Source organism: Leucoraja erinacea, chromosome 23 (assembly GCF_028641065.1).
Source record: "Leucoraja erinacea ecotype New England chromosome 23, Leri_hhj_1, whole genome shotgun sequence".
In the NCBI taxonomy this organism is placed as follows: domain Eukaryota; kingdom Metazoa; phylum Chordata; class Chondrichthyes; order Rajiformes; family Rajidae; genus Leucoraja; species Leucoraja erinaceus.
The window spans coordinates 8,977,604-9,000,575 of NC_073399.1; the positions used below are offsets into that span (position 1 = coordinate 8,977,604).

Consider the following 22,972-nt stretch of genomic DNA (forward strand, 5'->3'; position numbering starts at 1 on the left):
TGTACTTTCTGAGGTGGCTCCGCTCGTTCAATGTCTGCAGTAAGATGCTGCAGATGTTCTATCAATCGGTAGTGGTCAGCGCCATCTACTTCGCTGTCATGTGTTGGGGTAGCCGGGCCAAGGCCGCGGACACCAACAGTATTAACAAGCTCATCAGGAAGGCTGGCTCCGTCCTGGGAGTGGAGTTAAATTAATTCGAGGGGAGGATGCTCCTCTAACTGCGGGAGCATCCTGGACAATACAGCTCACCCCGTCCATGACACACTGGTCAACCTGAGGAGTACCTTCAGCAACAGACTGGTTCCACCAAGATGCAGCACAGAACTCCACGGGAGATCCTTTTTCCCCATGGCTATCAAACTGTACAACTCCTCCCCCTAATGTCGTGGGGTCGACCCCAATCCTGGACTTTCCATTCGTCACTTTAATTTCATGTATCTTGTTGTGTTTTATGACTGTTGGCAGAACAATTTCACTCCTGGGATAAATAAAGTTCTATCATATAATGTGGGGTGGGTTTTATCACGTCAGTATCAAGGTAAATGTCTCTGATTGGATCTTTTGTGTCGTATAAGAAACCACTTTGTTTCAGTTTGACACCGATTCTTATTCCAGCTAACGTTTTTCATACAATTAAGCATGATCCCATAACTGGTGATGCAATAAAAATGATTTTCATTGTACCACGACTTTAGACGTCAAATCTGCACGTGTCATTTATGCTACTTCCCCTTTTCAAATCTCCTTTGGCAAAGGTTGGAGTCCATTTTGAGTTGCCTCGAGATATTTTTCTGCTTTTTAGAAGCTGGTTAAAAATGGTTTTGTTGTGTATTTCACAAAATGGTGCACGATTTAATCTTGAGTTGATTTGGTTCAAGATGAAAGTGAGTGTGATAAAGATCAACATGTCTTGCACCCCATATGATTCTAACAAAATAAAGCATGCTTGAGGGAGATTTTCCCCTGGAGAACAATCTGGTTGCTATGAATCTGAGAGTCAGCTGCCAAAACAGCTCATAAATATCACGTGTCAAGTGAACAAGACTTGTTGGGATCTGCATCCGTTTCATGTGGTGGGAAAGGAATTAAAATGATCAGCTGAGCTTACTGATCACTGCCGTGGTCTGTGATGGAAATAGGTCAGAACAAATGCTGATAGAAACAAGCTGGGTGGACTTGGTTCATTTTAGTCGAGAGATAGAGTAAGGAAACGGACCTGTCGGCCTACCAGGTCGGTGCAGACCATCAATCACTCACTCCCACTAGTTCTATGTTATCTTGCTTTCACATCCACTCCCAACACACTCGGGGCAATTTACAGGAGCCAATTAACCTGCAAACCCACACATCTTTGGGTTGTGGGAGGAAACCCACGCAGTCACAGGGAGAACATGCAAACTCCACACAGGCAACTCCCATGGTCGAGCTCAAACCCAGGTCCCTGGCGCTGTGAGGCAGCGGCATTGTGTCGCCCAACTAAGTTTTGGTTTTGTCTCCACTATCTCCCCCTTTGTGGTTTAGCAGACTTTTAAGGCCAAAAGGAATGGAAGTACATTTGCACAAACCAGCATCTGCAGTTCCTTCCTACACATAAAATCTAAAGTTCCCAGCGAATAACTCCAACCCCGTCTCGCCAAGTTCCATTGTAATACCAGATTTACCAAACATTACCACTGTTCAGGAATCCAGTATATTACTGTGGAATATAAACCACATTGCAGGTTTAGTCATTGCAGATTTGGTAGATTCAGAAGACAGCACTGTTTATCAGAGCTCAGAACATTAGGAGTTCCAGTCAGGGTGGAAATTGAAATTGAATTTTAATAAGTACTTTGAGGAAGCTTTTTCCACCATAAATTTATGAACAATCAGATGTAGTTTTTTTTTAAATATAGATCAAAATGGCATATTTTAATTCTAATAGGCATAGTTTTTCTGGCTTGTCAGTAGTGAATATCTCTAAAGCCAGCATCTATTGACCACCTTTCATCAGTTTTAAGGCAGTCAGCGAGTGCCGTAAACGGCTGCATTTTGGGAAGTGAAATAACTCATAAGGTGCTCTGAGTTTCAGGATGTCAAAAGGAGTGTTTCAAAGATGGGATGATAAAATGACACTTAACGCTTTCATTTCACTGCACATCTCGTATGTGTATGTGACAAATAAACTTGACTTGACTTGACTTGAACAGGAATCAACAACAAAAAAATGGAATAAAGGTTGAAGTTGCAATGTAGGATGGCTGGGTCGGTGAAAGGTTGGGGCAAGGTTGCTGTGGCAATAAGGTGCAGTCAGACATAATGATGGCAGTTAGTGATAATACAGAATGAGGTGTGTATAATATTGTGAAATACAGGCTGTCAGATTGCCCAGTCAGTCTATACTGATGGAGCGAGAACAGCCAGTATCACAGATAGGCACAATGCTGGCATAACGCAGCGAGTCAGGGAGCATCTCTGGAGAAAAAATGATGTTTCTGGTCGAACCCCTTCTTAGTCTGAAGAAGGGTTGTAACCCAAAATATTACCTGTTCTTTTTCTGGAGTGCTGAAATTATGGAATGCTGGAGTGATTTAGCTGGTCAGGCAGCATCTCTGGAGAAAAAGAATAGGTGACGTCTGCAGAAGGGTTCCAACCCAGAATGTTGCCTATATTTCTCCAGAGATGCTACCCGACCCGCTGGGTTGCTCCACCATTTTGTCTATTTTGGTATAAACCACAAAGATCAAAACACAAAGTGCTGGGGGGTCCACGGGCCAGGCAGCATCTGGGAAGGGAATGGACAGGTTATGTTTTGGGTTGAGAATGTGATAAAAAAGCCTGGAATGCTGCCATGTGTCCAGATGGAAGATGAGGTGGTGAATTTATTTGTATATTTCTTTAGTTTGGTTGTTGGACTGGATAAGGTGCCAGACTGCCTTATCAGAGATTCTCCCTCACTCCAACCAAGTTCCTTTCCCAAAGCAGTAGAGTTGCTGCCTTCCAGCGCCAGAGACTCGGGTTCGATCCTGACCACGGGTGCTGTCTGCATAGAGATTGTACGTTCACCCTGTGACCGCATGGGTTATCTCTGGGTGTCTGGTTTCCTCCCACATTCCAAGACATGCATGTTTGTAGGTTAATTGGCTTCTGTAAATTGTAAAATTGTCCCTAGTGTGTATGGGATAGTGCTAGTGTACGGGATGTCTGCTAATCCACGCGGCCTGTTTCCTCGCTGTATCTTGTCTAAAATCAGTCTGCCATATGATTGTTACACTCATAATCTACTCGGTGTTTTATACTCTTCACTAGATCAAACTTTTACATCTCCACTTTGAAAGAGAGATCACAATGATGATCCTTAAGAGCTTTTATGGAGATGGGTTAGGACTTTCAAGTTGAGTATCCTTGTAATACAATTGTGGGTCATTTGTCAGGTGACTATTGTCCCAGCTGTGGTCCATGTCTCTTAGTCGCTGAATTTTTAGTTTGTAAATGCTTGGTGTATGCCTGCTTTGAATTTTTTTTTAAAGAGCTATTTTGTTTGGATTTTTAAGGGATGCAATGTTATGTTTGAACATGAATCACTAAATACAAGTTGAACCTTGAACATTATCAGTCGGACGACTCCCAATGGTTCAAGATCAGAATCCTTTTGTGTTCTTGAACTCAACACCCTTGAGAATGCGATACTTCAGAGTTCACCTGAAAGTTAATGGTATATAAATGTCAACTAGATTTTTCTTGGTGATTTCAATTTGCGATGTTGTCTGGAGACACCGCGTTTGGAAAGCAGTTTCTTATTACATTTTTTTGTTTACTTGCAGATCCTAAGGTTCCAAATGTTCAAGTGATCCGTTTATCATTGATGTGTGCATCTGCACCTCATCCCTTAATTCTGGATTTAACAGGTGAGTCAAACACCCTACATAACATTTAATGTGCAGAACAGTGCATGTGCAAACCTCAAAACAATGCACAATATGTTCAGTTGCAGCTTTATCTGTGGTGGCATGGTGGCGCAGCGGTAATGTTGCTGCCTTACAGCACCAGAGACCTGGGTTCGTTCCTGACTGCATCTCTGGAGAAAAAGGATAGGTGATGTTTCAGTTCGGGATCCTTCTTCATACTGCAGAGGGATCCCGAACCGAAACGTCATCTATCCTTTTTCACCAGAGATGCTGCCTGACCCACTGAGTTATTCCAGCACTTTGTATCTACCTTTGGATCACCCGTTCGCACTAGTTCCATGTGATTCCACTGGGGGCAATTTACAGAGTTCAATTAACCCATAAACGCGCACGTCTTTGGGGTATGGGAGGAAACCAGAGCATTTCATAGGCTGATGGCCAGAGGGGAGAGATTGAAGAGGGACGTCAAAAGTAACATTTTCATTTGGCAGTTCTTTTTTGGAATGAGCTGCCTGGAGAAGCTTTAGAAGCGGGTACAATTATGACTTTCAAAAGACATTTGGCCAGATATATGGATGAGGCAGATGCAGGCAGATGGAACTGGCCCAGCATGTCTATTTGGACAGCTTGGATAAGGTGGGCCAAAGGGATGTGGGAGGAAACTGGAGCACCCGGAGGAGACCCATGCAGTCACAGGGAGAACGTACAAAAACTACACGCAGACACAGACACCCCCCACCCCCTCCCCGGAATGAAACCCGTGTGTCCGGCACTGTGCCACACTTTAACAACTTTCTAAAGTACTACTTGGTTTCTGGTACACTTTAAAATGCTTTTGTATATTCCTGTGCGTCCGAAGGCGTGTTTAGCCGAATGTCCCAACTAGTGAGGTCCATCAGTATTTCTTGGTCTGAGTTTAACCAACTGTCTTTAATTTCAGGTGACCTTGACAACTTTAAAAAGAATCCTTTTGTACTGAAAGAGGGTGTTGAATACAAGATAAAAATTAGCTTCAAGGTTTGTTTTTGTTTTTAGAAATATCTTACTGACATTTTTGAATATACAGTCAATGCTCGTTGTAACAGACCATGGGGTCCATTATTGTTGATTGTCCGCTATAACTGAGTAAAGGAATGTCTCCAATTCCTAATGGTCACGCTGTGAAACACTGTTGTTTTCTAATATAAAAACAGCTAAAAATGTATTTCGTTACTGCAAGCTAAAGTCACTAAAGGTTGTTTGTTACATTGTTTCATTGGGTTAACTGTTGATCTAAGCAATTCATTGTCACATTCAATGCCTTGTCACTTTCCATGGCTCCGCAATGTAACTCGCAGCCTGAAAGGATGGACCGTTCGAAAGAAGAGTCTCGACCCGAAACGTCATCTATTCCCTTCTATCCAGAGATGCTGCCTGAGTTACTCCTGCATTTTGTGTCTATCTTTGGTGTAAACCAGCATCTGCAGTTCCTTGCGTAGGAAATAATTTGGAATTCTCTTCCACACAAGGCAGTGGAGGCCAATTCACTGGATGAATTTTAAGAGTTAGATAGAGCTCTAGGGTCTAGTGGAATCAAGGGATATGGGGAGAAGGCAGGCACGGGTTTCTGATTGTGGATGATCAGCCATGACTCACAATGAATGGCGGCGCTGGCTCGAAGGGCCAAATGGCCTCCTCCTGCACCTATTCTCTACGTTTAACTGAAGATGCTGGTGTAAATCGAAGGTAGGCACAAAATGCTGGAGCATCTCAGCGGGACAGGCAGCATCTCAGAGAAGGAATGGGTGACGTTTCGGGTCGAGAAACCATCAGTCTGAAGAAGGGTCTCAACCCGAAACGTCGCCCATTCCTTCTCTCCAGAGATGCTGCTGGTCCCGCTGAGTTACCCCAGCATTTTGTGTCTATCTGCAGTCCGCTATAACTGAAACCCATTATAACGTGGTCTGTAATAACAAGGGTTTACTGTAATTACCATTTTCTGTTCCATACTTGGTTTCCAGTATTCAAGCAATCCCCGTTGCCTCATCCTACTTACATTATTCTGGCTGCTCGAAATAGCACAGGGAAAACCACAATTGTGGGAGCCATTATGCACGCAGTTCTTTGGATGTATTAATCAGCTCTGGCATATCATCAAGCATTGTGTTTGTGGGACTACATCCACTTCATTTGAACAATGCTTAGACTTTGGAAGAATGACTGTTTGGTTCTAATTTTAGACTTTTGTGTCAGTATCTCATTCCTGTGTTTTATGAAAGGGAAAATTTCAGGCTGGGAAAACTGGCAGAAAAGTCAGAGTAATCCAGTGGGGAAAATTAGGAAGTTGGCAAATTAAAATGAAACTGACTGCTTTGTTGTAGCTACAAAGATTATTTTAATATCTACCAGTCACACCCATATAGACTGAAGCAACGACTGCGCATAGGTTTGCATGGGTTGGTAGCACACCAAAGTGGAGTAAAACACAATGTTGGAGGAACTCAGTGGGTCAGGCAGCATCTACAGAGGGAATCTACGACAGGTGATGTTTTGGATCATTCATCCACAGATGCTGCCTGACCACCTGCCCCCTGCAGAATTCCTCCAACACTGTAGTACTCAGGATTCTAGTGTCTGCAGTTCTTTGTCTCCATTTGGCAGTCATGGATACCTGTTCTTTGTGGCTTCATTTATTTCCGCTGACTGCAGCCAGTTTGCTGCTTTGCCTGTAAGTTGTGGCCTGACTTGCTCACAGGCCAACGATAAGCCAGAGGAGCTATTGCAAAAAACAGCAAATTCTAGTGAGCAGGTGAACGGCAGACGAGGATCTTCAGATGCTGGTTTTCAAGTGAAGACACAAAATGCCCCAATATGGATCAACATGGTCTACAACTCTTAGGGTAGGCGTGAAAGTCGAACTCTTGCACAGCACATGTATGATGGTGCAAGGTTAATGTGTGAGTGTAACATGTATGTAAGTGGGAAGATAAACATGTGAGAGTGGGGTGTATCACACGCACGTGTGTTGGTAACAGGCATGAACATGCAGAAACATGGAACTGCAGGTGCTGGTTTGCACAAAGGGACACGGTGCCGGAGGGAGCCGGCCATGCAGCATCTCTGGAGAATATAGATCGGTGTTTTTTTTTTGAGGCAGGACACTTCTTCAGACTGGTGAGGGGGGGGGGGGGGAAAGGTGGAAAGCTGGGGGGGGGGGGGACAAAGCCTGATAGGTGGATACAGAAGAGAAAGGTTTTACAAAGGCCAGGGATGAAAAGACAAAAAAGTGTGAGATAATGATAGAAAAGGTAGAAACTGTGAAGCCAGAGGAAGGAATATGGGGGGAAGAGGAGAAATGGATGCGCATCCAGGTAAGAGAGCAGGGGTTTGTAAGTTAGTTACCTACAATGGAAAATTCAATGCTTGTACCATTAGGTTGTAAGATACCCAATTTTAAAGAAAGACCTCAACCTCGCGGAGAGAGAGATGACTTGAAATCCATTTTTGTATCCACTGTAGACAAAAGTACTGGAGAAACTCAGCAAGTGAGGCAGAATCTATGGAACCAAGGATCTAGGCAACGTTTCGGGCAGAAATCTTTCTTCAGACTTGTATCCACTGTGCCTGGTGTATAGTTTTAAAATTGTGGATCTTTTTCCTTGTGTGCAATGCAACTTCATGCCAGTAGGAATTGCACGGTGAGGTAGATTGCTAAATGCAGACCCTTATTTCTGAGAACTGTGTATTTCATGCAAGTGATTAGCCATCCAATCTACTTTCAACCTCTCTATTTCTCCAGGTTAACAAAGAAATAGTTTCTGGGCTGAAATATATTCAGACAACGTCTAGGAAATCAATAAAAAGTGAGTACATGGGGCGCAAATGTGTTATGTGATCTCAATCTAGCCTGTCTAATATGTTGTGAGAACCTTTACAGTTGCAAATTCCTTGCACCCTTTTTGTCCTTTAGATTCTAACAAACAGGTCAGATGCTTCTCAGTGAAGTATTTGTTTTAAGGTAAAGGTTTAGTAAGACAAGTTTGGAGATACAGCATGGAAATATGCCCTTCGGCCCACAGGGTCCATGTCGACCATCAGTCGCCCGCAATGTTATTCTACACACTTGGGCCAATTTATAGAAACCTGTAAACCTACACGTCTTTGGAGTGTGGGTGGAAACCGTAGCACCCGGAGGAATCCCACGCCGTCACAGGGAGAACGTACAAACTCCCTACAGGCAGCGCCCATTCTCAGGATCTAGCCCGGGTCTCTGGCGCTGTGAGGCACCAACTCTACCACTGCGCCACCATGGTTGAGTTTAATATGTACAGGAGTCAGTAGAGGGTGGTGCAAACTTTAATACAGTATAGCCTACTGCCAACCATCCTGACCTCAGTTGCAAGTTAGCGTTTTTAAACTTTTATATGAAATATTTCTCATTCTGTTGGGTCAAAAGATTCTCTAATCGCCCCTGACTATCAAGGCAAAATCATGCTATATCTGGTTCATAAGTTAAAGATGGCTGCAATACCGGCCTGGCAGAGCATCCATCACCAGAGACGACACCCAGCAACTGGTGATGTCCATGAATCACAGACTTCAAGCAGTCATTGCATGCAAAGGATATGCAAAAAATACTAAACATGACTACTTTCATTTACATGACATTGGTGTCCCAAACATTATGGTATCCTGAAATGGGGGGACTATGTATAAACACAGCTGTAATTTCTACATTGTGAAATGTTTAAAAATGGTCTTTATTAAAATCTGACAATGTGCACTTTAACCACATGTGATTTTTTTTTTTTTTTTTGTATTATAAAACTAAAATTATGGAGTACAGGGGCAAATAAATAAATGATGGGTCTTTGTCCCAAACATTATGGAGGGCACTGTGATTCTGCATTAATCCGGAGTTGAATTGAAATTCTTGTCACTGGTTTGATGAGTACCAATAAAATGTAGAGTACAAAAATATATTTTTGGTCAGACTGTCTTTGTGCAGGCACTCTCATTTAAATTATAACTTCCAAGGTGTAGAGGACTTGCATATAATATGTATGCAGTATTTTGATTTTGTGGTCATTCTGGCTCTTTAGATATTCCTGCCCATGAAGCTAGAAGTGGTGTGGGATCGATGTGTGTTCGCAGTTGCTGCCTAATCCACAAAAGGGACACAAAGTGTTGGAGTAACTCGGTAGGTCAGGAGAACGTTGATGAGTGACGTTTCAGATCAGGACTGTTCCTCACAGACAACATCTGAAGAAGGGTCAAGCCCCGAAACGTCAACTATTTCGTTCTCCAGAGATGCTGACAGGCCTACTGAGTTACTCCAGCACTTGGTGTCCTTTTGTGGATTAGATTAACGTAGGATTAGGGTAAATGAGAAATTGGTGGACGGCATGGGCTCTGTGGGCCAAAGGGCTTGTTTCCATGCTATATCTCTCTAAGTAGAATTGTTTGTGTGACTTGAGATGTATAATGGAGAGTTTATTAAAACATTGGACTTGTTTTGTTTCCTCTTGTTCATTTTGAACAGTTGATAGCACTGATTACATGGTTGGGAGTTACGGCCCGCGGGACACCGAGTACGAGTTCCTCACAACACAGGAAGAAGCACCAAAGGGCATGTTGGCGAGGGGCAACTACGTGGTCAAATCCCAATTCACTGACGATGACAAATTCAATCACCTCTCCTGGGAGTGGCAGCTCAACATCAAGAAAGACTGGAAAGAATAATCAATGCCAGGCTGGCTGTAGTCCCATCCGATAGTTTAAAAAAAAATCACAAAAATACACCTCCTGTACCAAAGTTAGCTTTTTTGAAACAAAACAAAATCATATTAGATTTGTACTGCACAGCGCGATCATTGGCAAAATAAATCAATTTTTTTTTGGTAAGACACAGGTCAGATGCATGGCTACGTTCCATTCTCCTGTCTCATTTTAATTCTTCCCCCGTTTTTTTTTTGTTCTGCCAACAGCTGCCTTTTGCAGGAGGGGAGAGAGGGGAGCTGCAGTTTTATTTTAAAGAGAAAATGATGTGTAAATCAGGCTTGGCTTGATGCCCCACCTTGGGGGGTTTTGACTGCTGCTCTGTTGCATTAACGCAGTGCTAAACCTTGGAAACCTACGTGGTCACAATGTTTAATCTAGGCGGAAGAATATAATATAAAGCTTTAGAGGCTGTTTTTTTTTCTTCTCAGATTTAATAAATCCTGTAATTTTTATTGTGTAACCATGTTGCCTTATGTACGCTAAAATTGTTTATGGAAATCAAAGAGAAAAAAAATCATGAATTTCTTAATCGTCTTTTATACCAGCATGGATTTAAAGCCCGTTGTTTTTCTGTCTGGGAATTGGTGGGCGTGCTTCCACAATAAAGCTAGTCTGATCAGTGATGACATTTCTGAATGAATACACTCCTGTTTAAAAAACAAACAAAAAATAGTGCTTGTATATAATGGAGTATTGAAGGCGTATGTTTGGGAGGGGTTATTTTCTGCTGTCTTTGGCATGTTGTGGGGAGATATGGTGAGGATCTTGTACTGCTTTGCATGTTGTAGCGGATGCAAAATGGAGCTGTGTGAACATTTTGAACAGTAGATGGTGCTGGTAATATATTGTTTAAAAAATGCTCTTTTTTTAAACTTGTCTTGAGTGTTTGAAAGAGATGGCCTGGATAATGTTATGTCTCTTTGTATTTTTGTGCCACACATCAGTCTGCCTCAGTATTTCATCCGCTCTGGATTCTCTGCTTTGTTGTCCAGCTAATTTTGACTAGTTCTCGTTTTTGAACTTGGCATATTTAAGAAATAATGTTCTAAGCAGCCGGCATACATCATTGGTAGCCATTGTGGTTAGAACTGGGACCAAAATTGATTTTTTTTTTTTTAACCTGTTTGTCTTGCCATTGCCATGCTCTTCCCCTTTTCAAATGGATTTTTTTTTTTTTTTTTTGTTCTCTGACTCCTGTGTAGACTGGACATTAGCAGGTAAAAGAACAATACCATCATTTTCACAGCAAGAATAATAAAATATTCAGACTAAAAATATTTGGGTTTTTCTTTTTAACAATCAAAAAAAAAAAACAACTTGCGTTTATGGAACACTTCTAAATGTATCATCAAGGTTCCTCCACACGGGGCTGTACCGAATAGGATTATCCCTGTTTGGTTCATTATTGTATATAGGTATATTCCACAAATAAGCTCTATTCCGATTATTGGAAAACAAGAACAGTGCAAAAACATTCTCCTGACCCTCTCGGCTGCTATACATACATTCATTAGTGTTATCTTTGGTAGGGTCATAAAACTATCATTATACCTGGCATCCTTGTCACTCATGTGCCCTCCCTAGGGTGATATCCCTTCCCTCGCTTCAGGGGAGTCTCCACCACAACCTGCCCCCCAAGGGCTGGGGAAGGACCCTAGACTGTGTGGTCCTCCCCTACAGAGCCTTGGCGTTGGTTGCACCGAGCTTCAGCGCGTCCCTCAGCACTACTCTGGTGGGGTCACAGTTTAAGGATAAGGGGGAAATCTTTTAGGACCGAGATGAGGAAAACATTTTTCACACAGAGAGTGGTGAATCTCTGGAATTCTCTGCCACAGAAGGTAGTTATGGCCAGTTCATTGGCTATATTTAAGAGGGAGTTAGATGTGGCCCTTGTGGCCAAAGGGATCAGGGGGTATGGAGAGAAGGCAGGTACAGGATACCGAGTTGGATGATCAGCCATGAGCATATTGAATGGCGGTGCAGGCTCGAAGAGCCGAATGACCTACTCCTGCACCTATTTTCTATGTTTCTACTCCTGTAGTCTGGAGCGGGCCACCATCTGCAGGCGGCTGGACTGTTGTTCGTGCAAGTCCTGTGTACCTGGAAGAGTTGTACAGCAAGTGGAGAGATCACATTCCCACTCCTTTGCAAAGATGCCAACTGCCGTACTGCAAGTGGCATCCCTTTTGTTTTTTATAACTGGTCTGAAAACCAAATAGCAGTTACTCTGAGGATATGATCGGTAGAGTATTAAACACAGAAGCAAGGGCTGGAGATTCTTGGCGAATTCTGACTGAATTCAGGGTTTACGGAGCCTCCATTACAAAATCAGCAGCTCTGGGTGCAATTGTCAGGACTACCTGCAGGTGGTGGTGTTGGGAGAATATTGAGAGGATAACCAGTGGAGTCGGCAGAGTGGCACTGCTTCCATTGGGAGTGGGGCAATCACACAGGAAGAGCCTTGAAATGCTGCAGCAAGCAAGATGTTCATTGTACCTGTACCTCGCCACACGTACATGTGACAATAAACTTGACATGACATAGACACTCAAGTGCTGGAGTATTAACTCAGTGGGTCAAGCAGCATCTCTGGAGAAAGAGGAATAGATGCGGTTTGGGTCAGAACCCTTCTTCAAACTGAGGAAGGGTTCAGAATTGACAGTCTGAAGAAGGGTTCTGACGCAGTAGTTCACCTATTCCTTTTCTCCAGAGATGCTGCCTGACCCGCACTTTTTGTCTACCTTTGGTATAAACCAGTATCTGTAGTTCCTACAAATTTTGACTAGACGTTACCTGCGCGGACTGATAATCCATAAATTAGGTGGTCAAACCTGCCCAGTAATCTGTGAAGAACGGTCTCGACACGAAAAGTCACCCATTCCTTCTCTCCAGAGATGCTGCCTGTCCCGCTGCTCCAGCTTTTTGTGTCTATCTCTACAAATATCCCAACACAACATTCAGGCTGGTCATAAGAGGTGAGTTTAAAGGGTCAGAGAGTCATCTCCTGAACACAGATGTCTGCTAGTGGATACACAAGAAGCCAGGGTGCAGAAGGAACTATAGGTGTTTCCCCCTGTGGCTATCAAACTGTCCAACTCCTCCCCCTTCTGTCGTGGGGTAGACTGACTCCCCTGCCCAATCTTTGCACATCCCCAATCCTGGACTTTCCACTTGTCACTTTAATTTCATGTATGAAAGGTTTCAAAGGTCTTTTATTGTCACATGTACCAATTAAGGTACAGTGTTATGTGACTTGCCATACGAAGAGAAAAAAAAAGCAACCAGACACACAACTACATAAAAGTTAACATAAATATCCACCACAGCAGATTCCCCACATTCCTCACTGTGATGGAAGGCAAAAAAGTCCAAACTTCTTCCTCTTTATCTTGTGTTTTATGACTGTTGGCAGACCAATTTCCTTCCTGGGATAAATAAAGTTCTGTCGTATCAAAACCTTGAGTAGAAAAACACAAATTAACCAGAGTGATTCAAGCTGCAACTGGAGGACATGGATAGGTGATGTTTTGGGTCAGGACACTTCTCTTCAGACCGATTGGTAGGGTTGAGAAAACTGAGAGTTGAAGGAGAGACAAAACCAGCCAAGTGATTGGACACAAAAAGCTGGAGTAACTCAACAAGACAGGCGGCATCTCTGGAGAGAAGGAATGGGTGACGTTTTGGGCTGAGACATTGGTACAGGTGTGTGTGAATTAGCGGATGGGTCGACAAAGGCCTGAGATGAACAGGAGGACCTGGCCAAGCTGGCCATCCGCGAGTTACGGTGCCAGGCGGAAGAGGGCTCTGCCCGAGCCAGCTGCCTGCCCCTTTTCCGAGGTTACGTCTGTGCCCGGGTGATAATAGAGAGGGACTACGCCCTTTCCATGGGCACCCTGGGGATTTCCAGGACCGCGGGGGTGGGTGGAATGCATCCATGACAAGGATTATAATATAGTTACATTGTAGTTTATTTAGTCTATTTGTTTGTCTTGTATTATGGTGGTGGGTTCTGTTTTGCTTTATTGTGTTAGAAATATTATTTTTAACAATTGAATAAATTTTTTGATTTAAAAAAAAGAGAGATGAACAGGAGACAGTAGCCTGTGAGATAAGGAGAGGGCACTTTCCCTCTTGTCGCCTTGACTCCATCCAAGGACCTAAGCAGTCATTCCAGGTGTGGCAGAGGTTCACCTGCACCTCCTCCAACCTCATCTACTGCACCCGCTGCTCTAGGTGTCAGCTGCTCAGCACTTCAACTCCCCCTCCCATGCAAATCCGACCTTTCTGTCCTGGGTCTCCTCCATAGCCAGAGTGAGTCCAACTGTAAATTGGAGGAGCAGCACCTCATGTTTCACATGGGCAGTTTACACCCCAGTGGTATGAACATTGACTTCTCCAATTTCAGGTAGTCCTTGATTTCTCCCTCTTTCTCCTCCTTCCCGGCTCTCCCACAGCCCACTGTCTCCGCCTCTTCCTTTCTTCTTCCCGCCCCCCCACTCCCACATCAGTCTGAAAAAGGGTCTCGACCCAAAACGTCATCTATTTCCTTCGCTCCATAGATGCTGCCTCACCCGCTGAGTTTCTCCAGCATTTTTGTCTACCTGAGATGAGGAGTGCTTTGTGATGCCAAAGGGCAAGGGGAGTGCATCCAGCTGGGGGGGGGGGGGGGGGGGGGGGGGGGGGGGGTACAGGGTAGAGATAAGAGGGGGGAGGGGGTTTATAGGTTAGTCACACAATTGGAAGCCAGGGTGTGTTGAATTGTAAAGGGCAGGATGTTGTTGGTACCTGTGGTGTTCAGCAAGGTCCAAGGGAGGGGGAGACAAGTTCTTGGCCTGGGTCCATCTTGCATGCATCATTGCCTCCATCATCTGCCCAACCCCTCTGCCCCTCAAGTGTTCATCAGCTGGTCACCTCACTGCAGGATGGCCTGTTTCCTTTATCATCGTCACTTTTTTGCATACCTTTCATTCAATGTTCTTTCTCTCCCCACGTCACCGTCTACAGTACATCTCTCGTTTCCCATTCCCGTGACTTTCAGTCTGAAGAAGGGTCTTGACCCGAAACGTCACCCATTCCTTCCCTCCAGAGATGCTGCCCGTCGCGCTGAGCTACTCCAGCTTTTTGTGCCTATCTTTGGTCACTGATGGTGGTGTCTCCCAGTCGCCACCCAGCCAGTCCCCACACTCAGTCCCCCCCGCTTGCATGTTGGGGCTGCGTCACCTCTCTGGCCAGAGACAGCACATCGCCGCAGTCTGACTGCCTGTGGTGTCCTGCAGAACGCTTCAGTCATTTGGGATCATATTTACTCTGCACAGTACTTTTCTAGTGCTTATTAGCAGCAAATGGACTTTGTATTATAGGACGGTTTAATTATTCCTTGTGCTTATCAGTGCCCACGTGTTTACACTTTGGACTGACGACTCTGCGAGTGCCAGGGTGATCACGTTTTGAGTAATGATTCACAACCGTCGCCACATTTCCCCCGTCACTGGCTCGTCCTGCCTCCCTCACCCACCCCTCTCCGTTCCTCTTCAATCCCTGATTGTTCCCTCATCTTCCGCTCACCCCCCTTCTACGGTTGCTCAACACTTTAACTCCCCTCCCATTCCCACACTGACCTTTCTGCCCTTGGCCTCCTCCATTGTCAGAGTGAGGCCCAGCGCAAATTGGAGGAACAGCACCTTGTATTTCGCTTGGGCAGCTTACACCCCCAACGGAATGAACATTGACTTCTCTAACTTCAAGCAACCCTTGCTTTCCCTCTCCATCCCTCAACACTTTAACTCCCCCAGTCCCCCCCCCCCCCCCCCCCCCCCCACCCATTCCCCCAGCCAACTACATCTATTCTACATTGTCCTTTTCTGCCCTTGGCCTCCTTCATTGTCAGAGTGAGGCCCAGCGCAAATTGGAGGAACAGCACCTTGTATTTCGCTTGGGCAGCTTACACCCCCAACGGAATGAACATTGACTTCTCTAACTTCAAGCAACCCTTGCTTTCCCTCTCCATCCCTCCCCCTTCCCAGTTCTCCGACCAGTCTGAATGTCTCCCAGCTTCATTCTTTCTTTGTTTGCTTTGTTTTTACCTTCTCCCAGCCAACTATGATCTATTCTACATTGTCCTTGATCCCTGTCCCCTTCACACCTTACGCTTCCTTATCTCTGTATCTCCCTCTTCCCTGACATCAGTCTGAGGAAGGGTCTCCACCTGAAACTTCACCCATTCCTTCTCTCCAGGATGCTGCAGGGCCTCCAGCCGTCACTGCCGCCTCTGGACATGTGGGTCAATCAGTGAACTCACATCCCTCTCCTCACCCATCCATCTTTGTGTCTCCTGAAGCCAACGTTGAGGGGCACGGTCGGCCAGAATGGACAAACAAAAGGCAACCGTGCAAATGGGCAGCACGGAGCCGGCGGGCCGAAGGGCCTGTTTCAGTGCTGTATGTGTCATCTGGGAGGCAGCCGTGGAGCGATGAAGGTGCTGACGTGTTCAGTGAGAGCGGTCAGGTGTGTCCGAGCAACACGGAGGAGCCAACTACTGTTGAAAAATTGTGTTTACTTTAGTTGCTGGAGAGATCTGATGATAAAGCTGCCACTGGACCGAGCTCTGTCACTGCCAAGTTGTACGGCCCTTCCAATCAGTTTTCACCAGCTCAGCGTTCCACGTGGAGTCCTAGCAGATGAGACATCCTGGTTCATCCCTGCCAACCAAGATCCCCCATCCCAGCTAGTCCCTCTCACTCGTATTCAGCCCATATTCCTCTCAACGTTTCCCGTTCAATGGCTCAACGCCGCTTTATTTGTCTCACATGCAGGCGCCGACAGTTTTCAAAGACCAAAATCAATAGACAATAGGTGCAGGAGTAGGCCATTCGGCCCTACGAGCCAGCACCGCCATTCACTGTGATGTTGGCTGATCATCCCCAATCAGTACCCCGTTCCTGCCTTCTATATCCCCATATCCCCTGACTCCGCTATTTTTAAGAGCTCTATCTAGCTCTCTCTTGAAAGCCTCCAGAGAACCCGCCTCCACCGCCCTCTGAGACAGATAATTACACAGAAATCCGGTCGGCCCGCGAGCTCCATGTACTGGATCAATTCCCACGAACCAACGTCCCTCTCCTCTCCTCGCCTGACCTGCAGCCGACCTTAAAGATGCTGGAGGCATTACCCCAGTTCACCCTCTAACCGTTACATCTCCAGCTCTTCATGACATCTCCAGCTCCCACCCACTGAAGCCATCCGATGAGCCTTTGGGCGGGTTCCTGGTCCCTCCGACCGACAAGACCGATGATACCTGTCCAAGTATCTTTTAAATGCCTCAACTCCCTTGTCTGGCAGCTCGTTCTGTATTCCCACCTTCCTCGAAGTTGAAAACGTTGCCCCTTGGGTTCCTATTAAATCGTTCCTCTCTCACCTTAAACCTATGCCTGGTGGACAAAATTGCTGGAGAAACTCGAACAGATGCGGCAGCATCTATGGAGCAAAGGAAATAGGCAGTGTTTCGGCCCAAAACTGTGTCTATTTCCTTCGCTCCATAGATGTTGCCGCACCCGCTGACTTTCTCCATCAATTTTGTCTACCTTCGATTTTCCAGCATCTACAGTTCCTTCTTGAACATTAAACCTATGCCTTCTAGTTCTTGCTCAAAGATCAACACTCTATGATCTTTGTTCTTGATTCTCTTATTCTGGGTAAAAGACTCCATGCATTCACCGTATCTATCACACTCAGGAATTTATCCAGTTTAAATCCCACCCCCTAAGCCTCCTGTGCTCCTGGTTCCAGTTCCACGTGGATGTGTGGAATGAAGTTACCAGATGGTCAGGAATGCTGTAAACGTGTGGCTTGTTGCAGCTTCAGCCCTTGCTCAGTTGCCAGGCGAGATTGCAGAACCCACAGCGCTGCCTCGCCAGTGCCTCTGGTTGTCCACCAGCCAAACCAGGGCCTACCCACGTTCTCTCCTCGACAGGGAAGCTACGGCGTTATTGCAGGCGTGTCCCCTCCTCCCCCTCCGGCGTGGATTCGGAGGGCCGAATGCTTCTGCACTGTATCTCTGAACTAAACTAAACTAGACGGAGATGAGGAAACACTTTTTCTCACAGAGAGTGGTGAGTCTGTGGAATTCTCTGCCTCAGAGGGCAGTGGAGGCAGGTTCTCTGGATGCTTTCAGGAGAGAGCTGGATAGGGCTCTTAAAAATAGCGGAGTCAGGGGATATGGGGAGAAGGCAGGAACGGGGTACTAATTGGAGATGATCAGCCATGATCACATTGAATGGTGATGATGGCTTGAAGGGCCGAATGGCCTACTCCTGCACCTATTGTCTATTGTCTAAACTAAATGTGTTGAGCTGAGAGTTTGACCATGGCCACCTAGATAGGCAATCAGCCTGCTCGCCTTGGGAAGAAAGAAGATTAAGAGGAGATTTGATCGAGGCGTTAAAGCATAAATAATGTAGACAGAGTAAACAGAGATAATGGGTTGGTAATCAAAGGGAAGAATTTTAAGGTGAACTGGGAAAGGAATACACAGTATTCTGAAGAAGGGTTTCGGCCCGAAACGTTACCTATTTCCTTCGCTCCATAGATGCTGCTGCACCCGCTGAGTTTCTCCAGCATTTTTGTGTACCCACACAGTATTTAGAATTTGATTTCACTCCTTAAATTGATTGGACTGATCCAGGATGGGGAGGAATCTGCCTACAGACAGGAATTGACACAGTTGGCATCCTAGTGCCATCACAACAACCTGGAGCCCGCTGCTCTGAGAATGACCCCCTGATGGGCAACTTCGGCACGTTTTAATACGAGACAAGGGCGGTCCCGTACGGGACAAACCAATTTAGCCCAAAATATGGGATGCCCCGGCTAATACGGAGCAGTTGGCAAACCTAAGTACGTCCTCTGTTGGGCCTTTTTGACTGTGGAGTCGATGGTGGCCCCCCCCCCCCATTTAAGGTCTCTGGAGATGATGGTTTCAAGGAACTTAAATGACTCCACAGATGTGACTGTGGTGTTGTTGATGGTGAGTGGGGGGAGGGGAAGGGGAGCTCTCTTAAAGTCCACAATCAATTTCACTGTCTTAAGAGCATTGAGCTCCAGGTCGTTACCACGGCACCAGGACACCAGCTGTGTCACTTCCTTGACAAAGTGACTTGACAAAGGCCTTCTGTACTTTATGTCCGTCGGGAATTTGTTCCTTATTTGGGAGAGATAAAGTTGGACACCCTAGATGTACTTCCTGCGGCAGCTGAGAAAACACAATCCGCCACAGGCAATGATGGTCCAGCCAAACGCTCATCAAATATCAACACCATTGTGCCAGAGCTACTACACTCCAAACTCTCCCAGTTGACTGTGCCTGAACCCCTCTGTTAGTGGGATCACCAACTTCCTGACAGACAGGAAGCAGCATGTGAGGCTGGGAAAGCACATCTCGGACCCGCAGACCCTCAGCATAGGCGCACCGCAAGGCTGCGTACTCTCCCCTCTCCTCTAATCTCTCTAAACCAATGACTGCACCTCCACTGACTCCTCTATCGAGCTTCTCAAGTTTGTGGACGACACAACCCTGGTTGGACTGATCCAGGATGGGGAGAAATCTACCTACAGACAGGAAGTGACCCAGCTGGCGTCCTGGCGCCTTCGTAACAACCTGGAGCTCAATGTCCTTCAGACAGTGGAATTGATTGTAGACTTTAGGAGAGCTCCCCCCTCCCCTCCCCCCACTCACCGTCAATAACACCACAGTCACATCTGTGGAGTATTTTAAGTTCCTTGGAACCATCATCTCCAAGGACCTTAAATGGGGGCCCACCATCGACTCCACAGTCAAAAAGGCACAACAGAGGATGTACTTCCTGCGGCAGCTGAGGAAGCACAATCTGCCACAGGCAATGATGGTCCAATTCTATACTGTCATCGTAGAGTTTGTCCGCACCTTCTCCATCATGGTCTGGTTTGGCTCAGCCACCAAGCACCACATCCGGATGCCTCCTCCATTGTCAGAGTGAGGCCCAGCACAAATTGGAGGAACAGCACCTCATATTTTGCTTGGGTAGTTTACACCCCAGCGGTATAAACATTGACGTCTCTAACTTCAGGTAGCCCTTGCTTTCTCTCTCCACCCCGTCCCCCTTCCCAGTTTTCCCACTAGTCTTGCTGTCTCTGCCTAAATTCTTTCTTTGTCCTGCCCCCTCCCCTGACACCAGCCTGAAGGGTCTCGCGCCGAAACGTCTCCAATTCCTTCTCTCCAGAGATGCTACATCACCCGCTGAGTTACTCCTTTTGTGTCTACCTTCGATTTTACCAGCATCTGCAGTTCTTTCTTAAACACATTAAACCCATAATAACCAATAGAACATTTTCAGTGTTCTTTTTTTTTAAACAGACAAACAAATAGACAATAGTAGTGCAAAGTAAAAAAATAACGCCCCCAAGTCAATATAGTTTGGAGGTTGTAGTGTTCAATAGCCTGATGATGTCAAGTCAAGAGTCAAGAGAGTTTTATTGTCATGTGTCCCAGATAGGACAATGAAATTCTTACTTGCTGCAGCACAACATAGTACAGAACGGGAGATAAAAGTTCAGTGTGTCTATAGACCACAGACACATAATAAATAAATAGATAAAGTGCAATAGTAATAATAGACTGTTATTGTTCAGAGCTTATTTGATGTTGTGTTTAATAACCTGATGGCTGTGGGGAAGTAGCTGTTCCTGAACCTGGATGTTACAGATCTCAGGCACCTGTACTTTCTTCCCGATGGCAATCACAATACGCTTGTGGGCAGGACTGTGGGATTCTGTAAGATTAGTGAGGGGATGGGGGTCAAGGAAAGAGCGTTCACGTCGCGGCCCTGTCTCCACCACCACGCACAAGAGGCACAAGAAGCGGCAGGACACCATTGTATGCGGATGCCGGATGCCGAGTAGTGTGTTCAGCTCTGGCTGAACAACTTCTAATCTTGTGTGTGGACTCGATAAGAAGTATTGAAGGGATTAGAGAGCCTAGGGCTGGTGTATGGAGACGGTTTTGGTGATGGCAGCCAATTAGTGCAAATTGGACAAGATGTTAATCGACGTTAAAAAATATCTGGGGATATGGGGAGAAGGCAGGAACGGGGTACTGATTGGGGATGATCAGCCATGATCACATTGAATGGCAGTGCTGGCTTAAAGGGCCGAATGGCCTACTCCTGCGTCTATTGTCTAAAATACAAAACAATACTCTCCACCATAGCACCAAGTAAAACAGATATTCTTAAATAACAATACGCTGAAAATTAAACAACCTTACAATCCTTGTCCAGGATGCATTCCACCCCCTGCGGTCCCAGGAATACCCCAGGATGCCCGTGGACAGCGGGTCCCTCTCCAATACCACCCGGGCACGGACGTAACCCCGGCAGAAAATAGAGCCCAGAACCGGAATGGACGGTGGTCATTTGCTTGAATTAAGGTTGGCAGCACAGTGACACGATGGTAGAGTTGCTGCCTCTCAGCGCCAGAGACCTGGGTTCAACCCTGACTACGGGTGCTGTCTGTACGGAGTTTGCACGTTCTCCCCGTGACTGCCTGGGTTTTCTCCAGGGTGCTCCGGTTTCCTCCCGCACTCCAAAGACGTGCAGGTTTGTAAGTTAATTGGCTTTGGTAAAAAATGAAAATTGTTCCTAGTCTACTTATCGAGTCCACACACAAGATTAGAAGTCGTTCAGCCAGAGCTGAACACACTCCTCGGCATCTGCGTACAATGGTGCACGTCTTGTCGCTTCTTGTGCTTTTTGTGCGTGGTGGTGGAATGATTGGTGGAAACAGGGCCGCGACGTGAACGCTCTTTCCTGTGTTTTGATATAATCTCCACATATATAGACTATACAAGAGCTTTATAGACAATAGGTGCAGGAGTAGGCCATTTGGCCCATTGAGCCAGCACTGCCATTCAATGTGATCATGGCTGATCATCCCCAATCAGTACCCCGTTCCTCCCTTCTCCCCATATCCCCTGACTCTGCTATCTTTAAGAGCCCTATCGAGCTCTCTCTTGAAAGTATCCAGAGAACTGGCCTCCGCCGCCCTCCGAGGCAGAGAATTCCACAGACTCACAACTCTCTGTGTGAAAAAGTGCTTCCTCGTCTCCGTTCTAAATGGCTTACCCCTTATTCTTAAACAGTAACCCCTGGTTCTGGACTGCCCCAACACCGGGTACATGTTTCCTGCCTCTGGCGCGTCCAAACCCTAAATAATCTTATATGTTTCAATAAGATAACCTCTCATCCTTCTAAACTCCAGAGTATACAAGTTCAGCCGCTCCATTCTCTCATCATATGACAGTCCCTCCATCCCGGGAATTAACCTTGTAAACCTAACCTGCACGCCCTCAATAGCAAGTATGTCCTTCCTCAAATTAGGGGACCAAAACTGCACACAATAATCCAGGTGTGGTCTCACTAGGGCCCTCTTTGCTCCTCTACTTTGGGATGGGGCCTAGATAAACAGGAATGGTGTGTACGTTAGTCAGAGATACAACGAACTGCAGATGCTGGAATCTTGAGTGAAACACAAAGTGCTGGAGTAACTCAGCAGGCAGGCCGCATCCGTGGAGGGTGTGGGGACTTTTTGAGTCGGGATCCTTCTTCTGACTAATTGGAGGAGGGGAGTGGGGTGGGGTGGAAAAAGCCGGAAGAGAGGTAGGGGCAGGACATAGCCTGGCAAGTGATGGGTGGATAGAGGTGAGGGGGAAGGGAGGAGGATTTTGCTTGGCAGATGAGTGGACAAAGGCCGGAGATGAAAATGAGACAAAAGTGTGTCAGAGATGGAGAGTGAAGTGTAAAGGCTCACTGCACAACCCTACCTCAGCACTGACCTATCTGGCCTATGTCCTACTAATGGTACATGGTGTATCCTTGCTCGCACCAGCCTGATTTATCTAGAACAACGGATAAATTATTTATATTTGGTTAATATGCCTGTAAAGCTGCAGCAAGTAAGAATTTCATCATTCTGTTCGCCTGACACTTTCACAATATTTTCAAGGAACATATCAGGAAGAGGGTGCTGCCTGTGCAGAGTTTTCACGTTCTCCCTGTGACCGCGTGGGTTTCCTCCAGGTGCTCTGGTTTCCTCCAATTTTCCAAAAAGGTACAGATCCGTAGGTTATTGGGGTTTAAGAAGGAACTGCAGACGCTGGAAAATCGAAGGTAGACAAAAGTGCTGGAGAAACACAGCGGGTGCAGCAGCATCTATGGAGCGAAGGAACTAGGCAACGTTTCGGGCCATCGCTCCATAGATGCTGCTGCACGCGTTGAGTTTCTCCAGATCTGTAGGTT

At 46.0% G+C, this 22,972-nt stretch overlaps 1 protein-coding gene across 2 annotated transcripts in view; it reads left to right on the forward strand.

The window, feature by feature from the left end:
• Positions 1 to 10,922, forward strand: part of arhgdia (Rho GDP dissociation inhibitor (GDI) alpha) — a 33,773-nt gene extending 22,851 nt beyond the window's left edge. For both annotated transcript variants that reach the window (XM_055653799.1, XM_055653800.1), the window contains exons 3-6: positions 3,804 to 3,887; positions 4,828 to 4,904; positions 7,666 to 7,729; positions 9,409 to 10,922. In XM_055653799.1, coding sequence (XP_055509774.1) covers positions 3,804 to 3,887; positions 4,828 to 4,904; positions 7,666 to 7,729; positions 9,409 to 9,608 — 425 coding nt within the window. In that variant the 3' untranslated portion in view covers positions 9,609 to 10,922. The remainder of the gene's footprint in view (positions 1 to 3,803; positions 3,888 to 4,827; positions 4,905 to 7,665; positions 7,730 to 9,408) is intronic.
• The last annotated feature ends 12,050 nt before the right edge of the window (positions 10,923 to 22,972 follow it).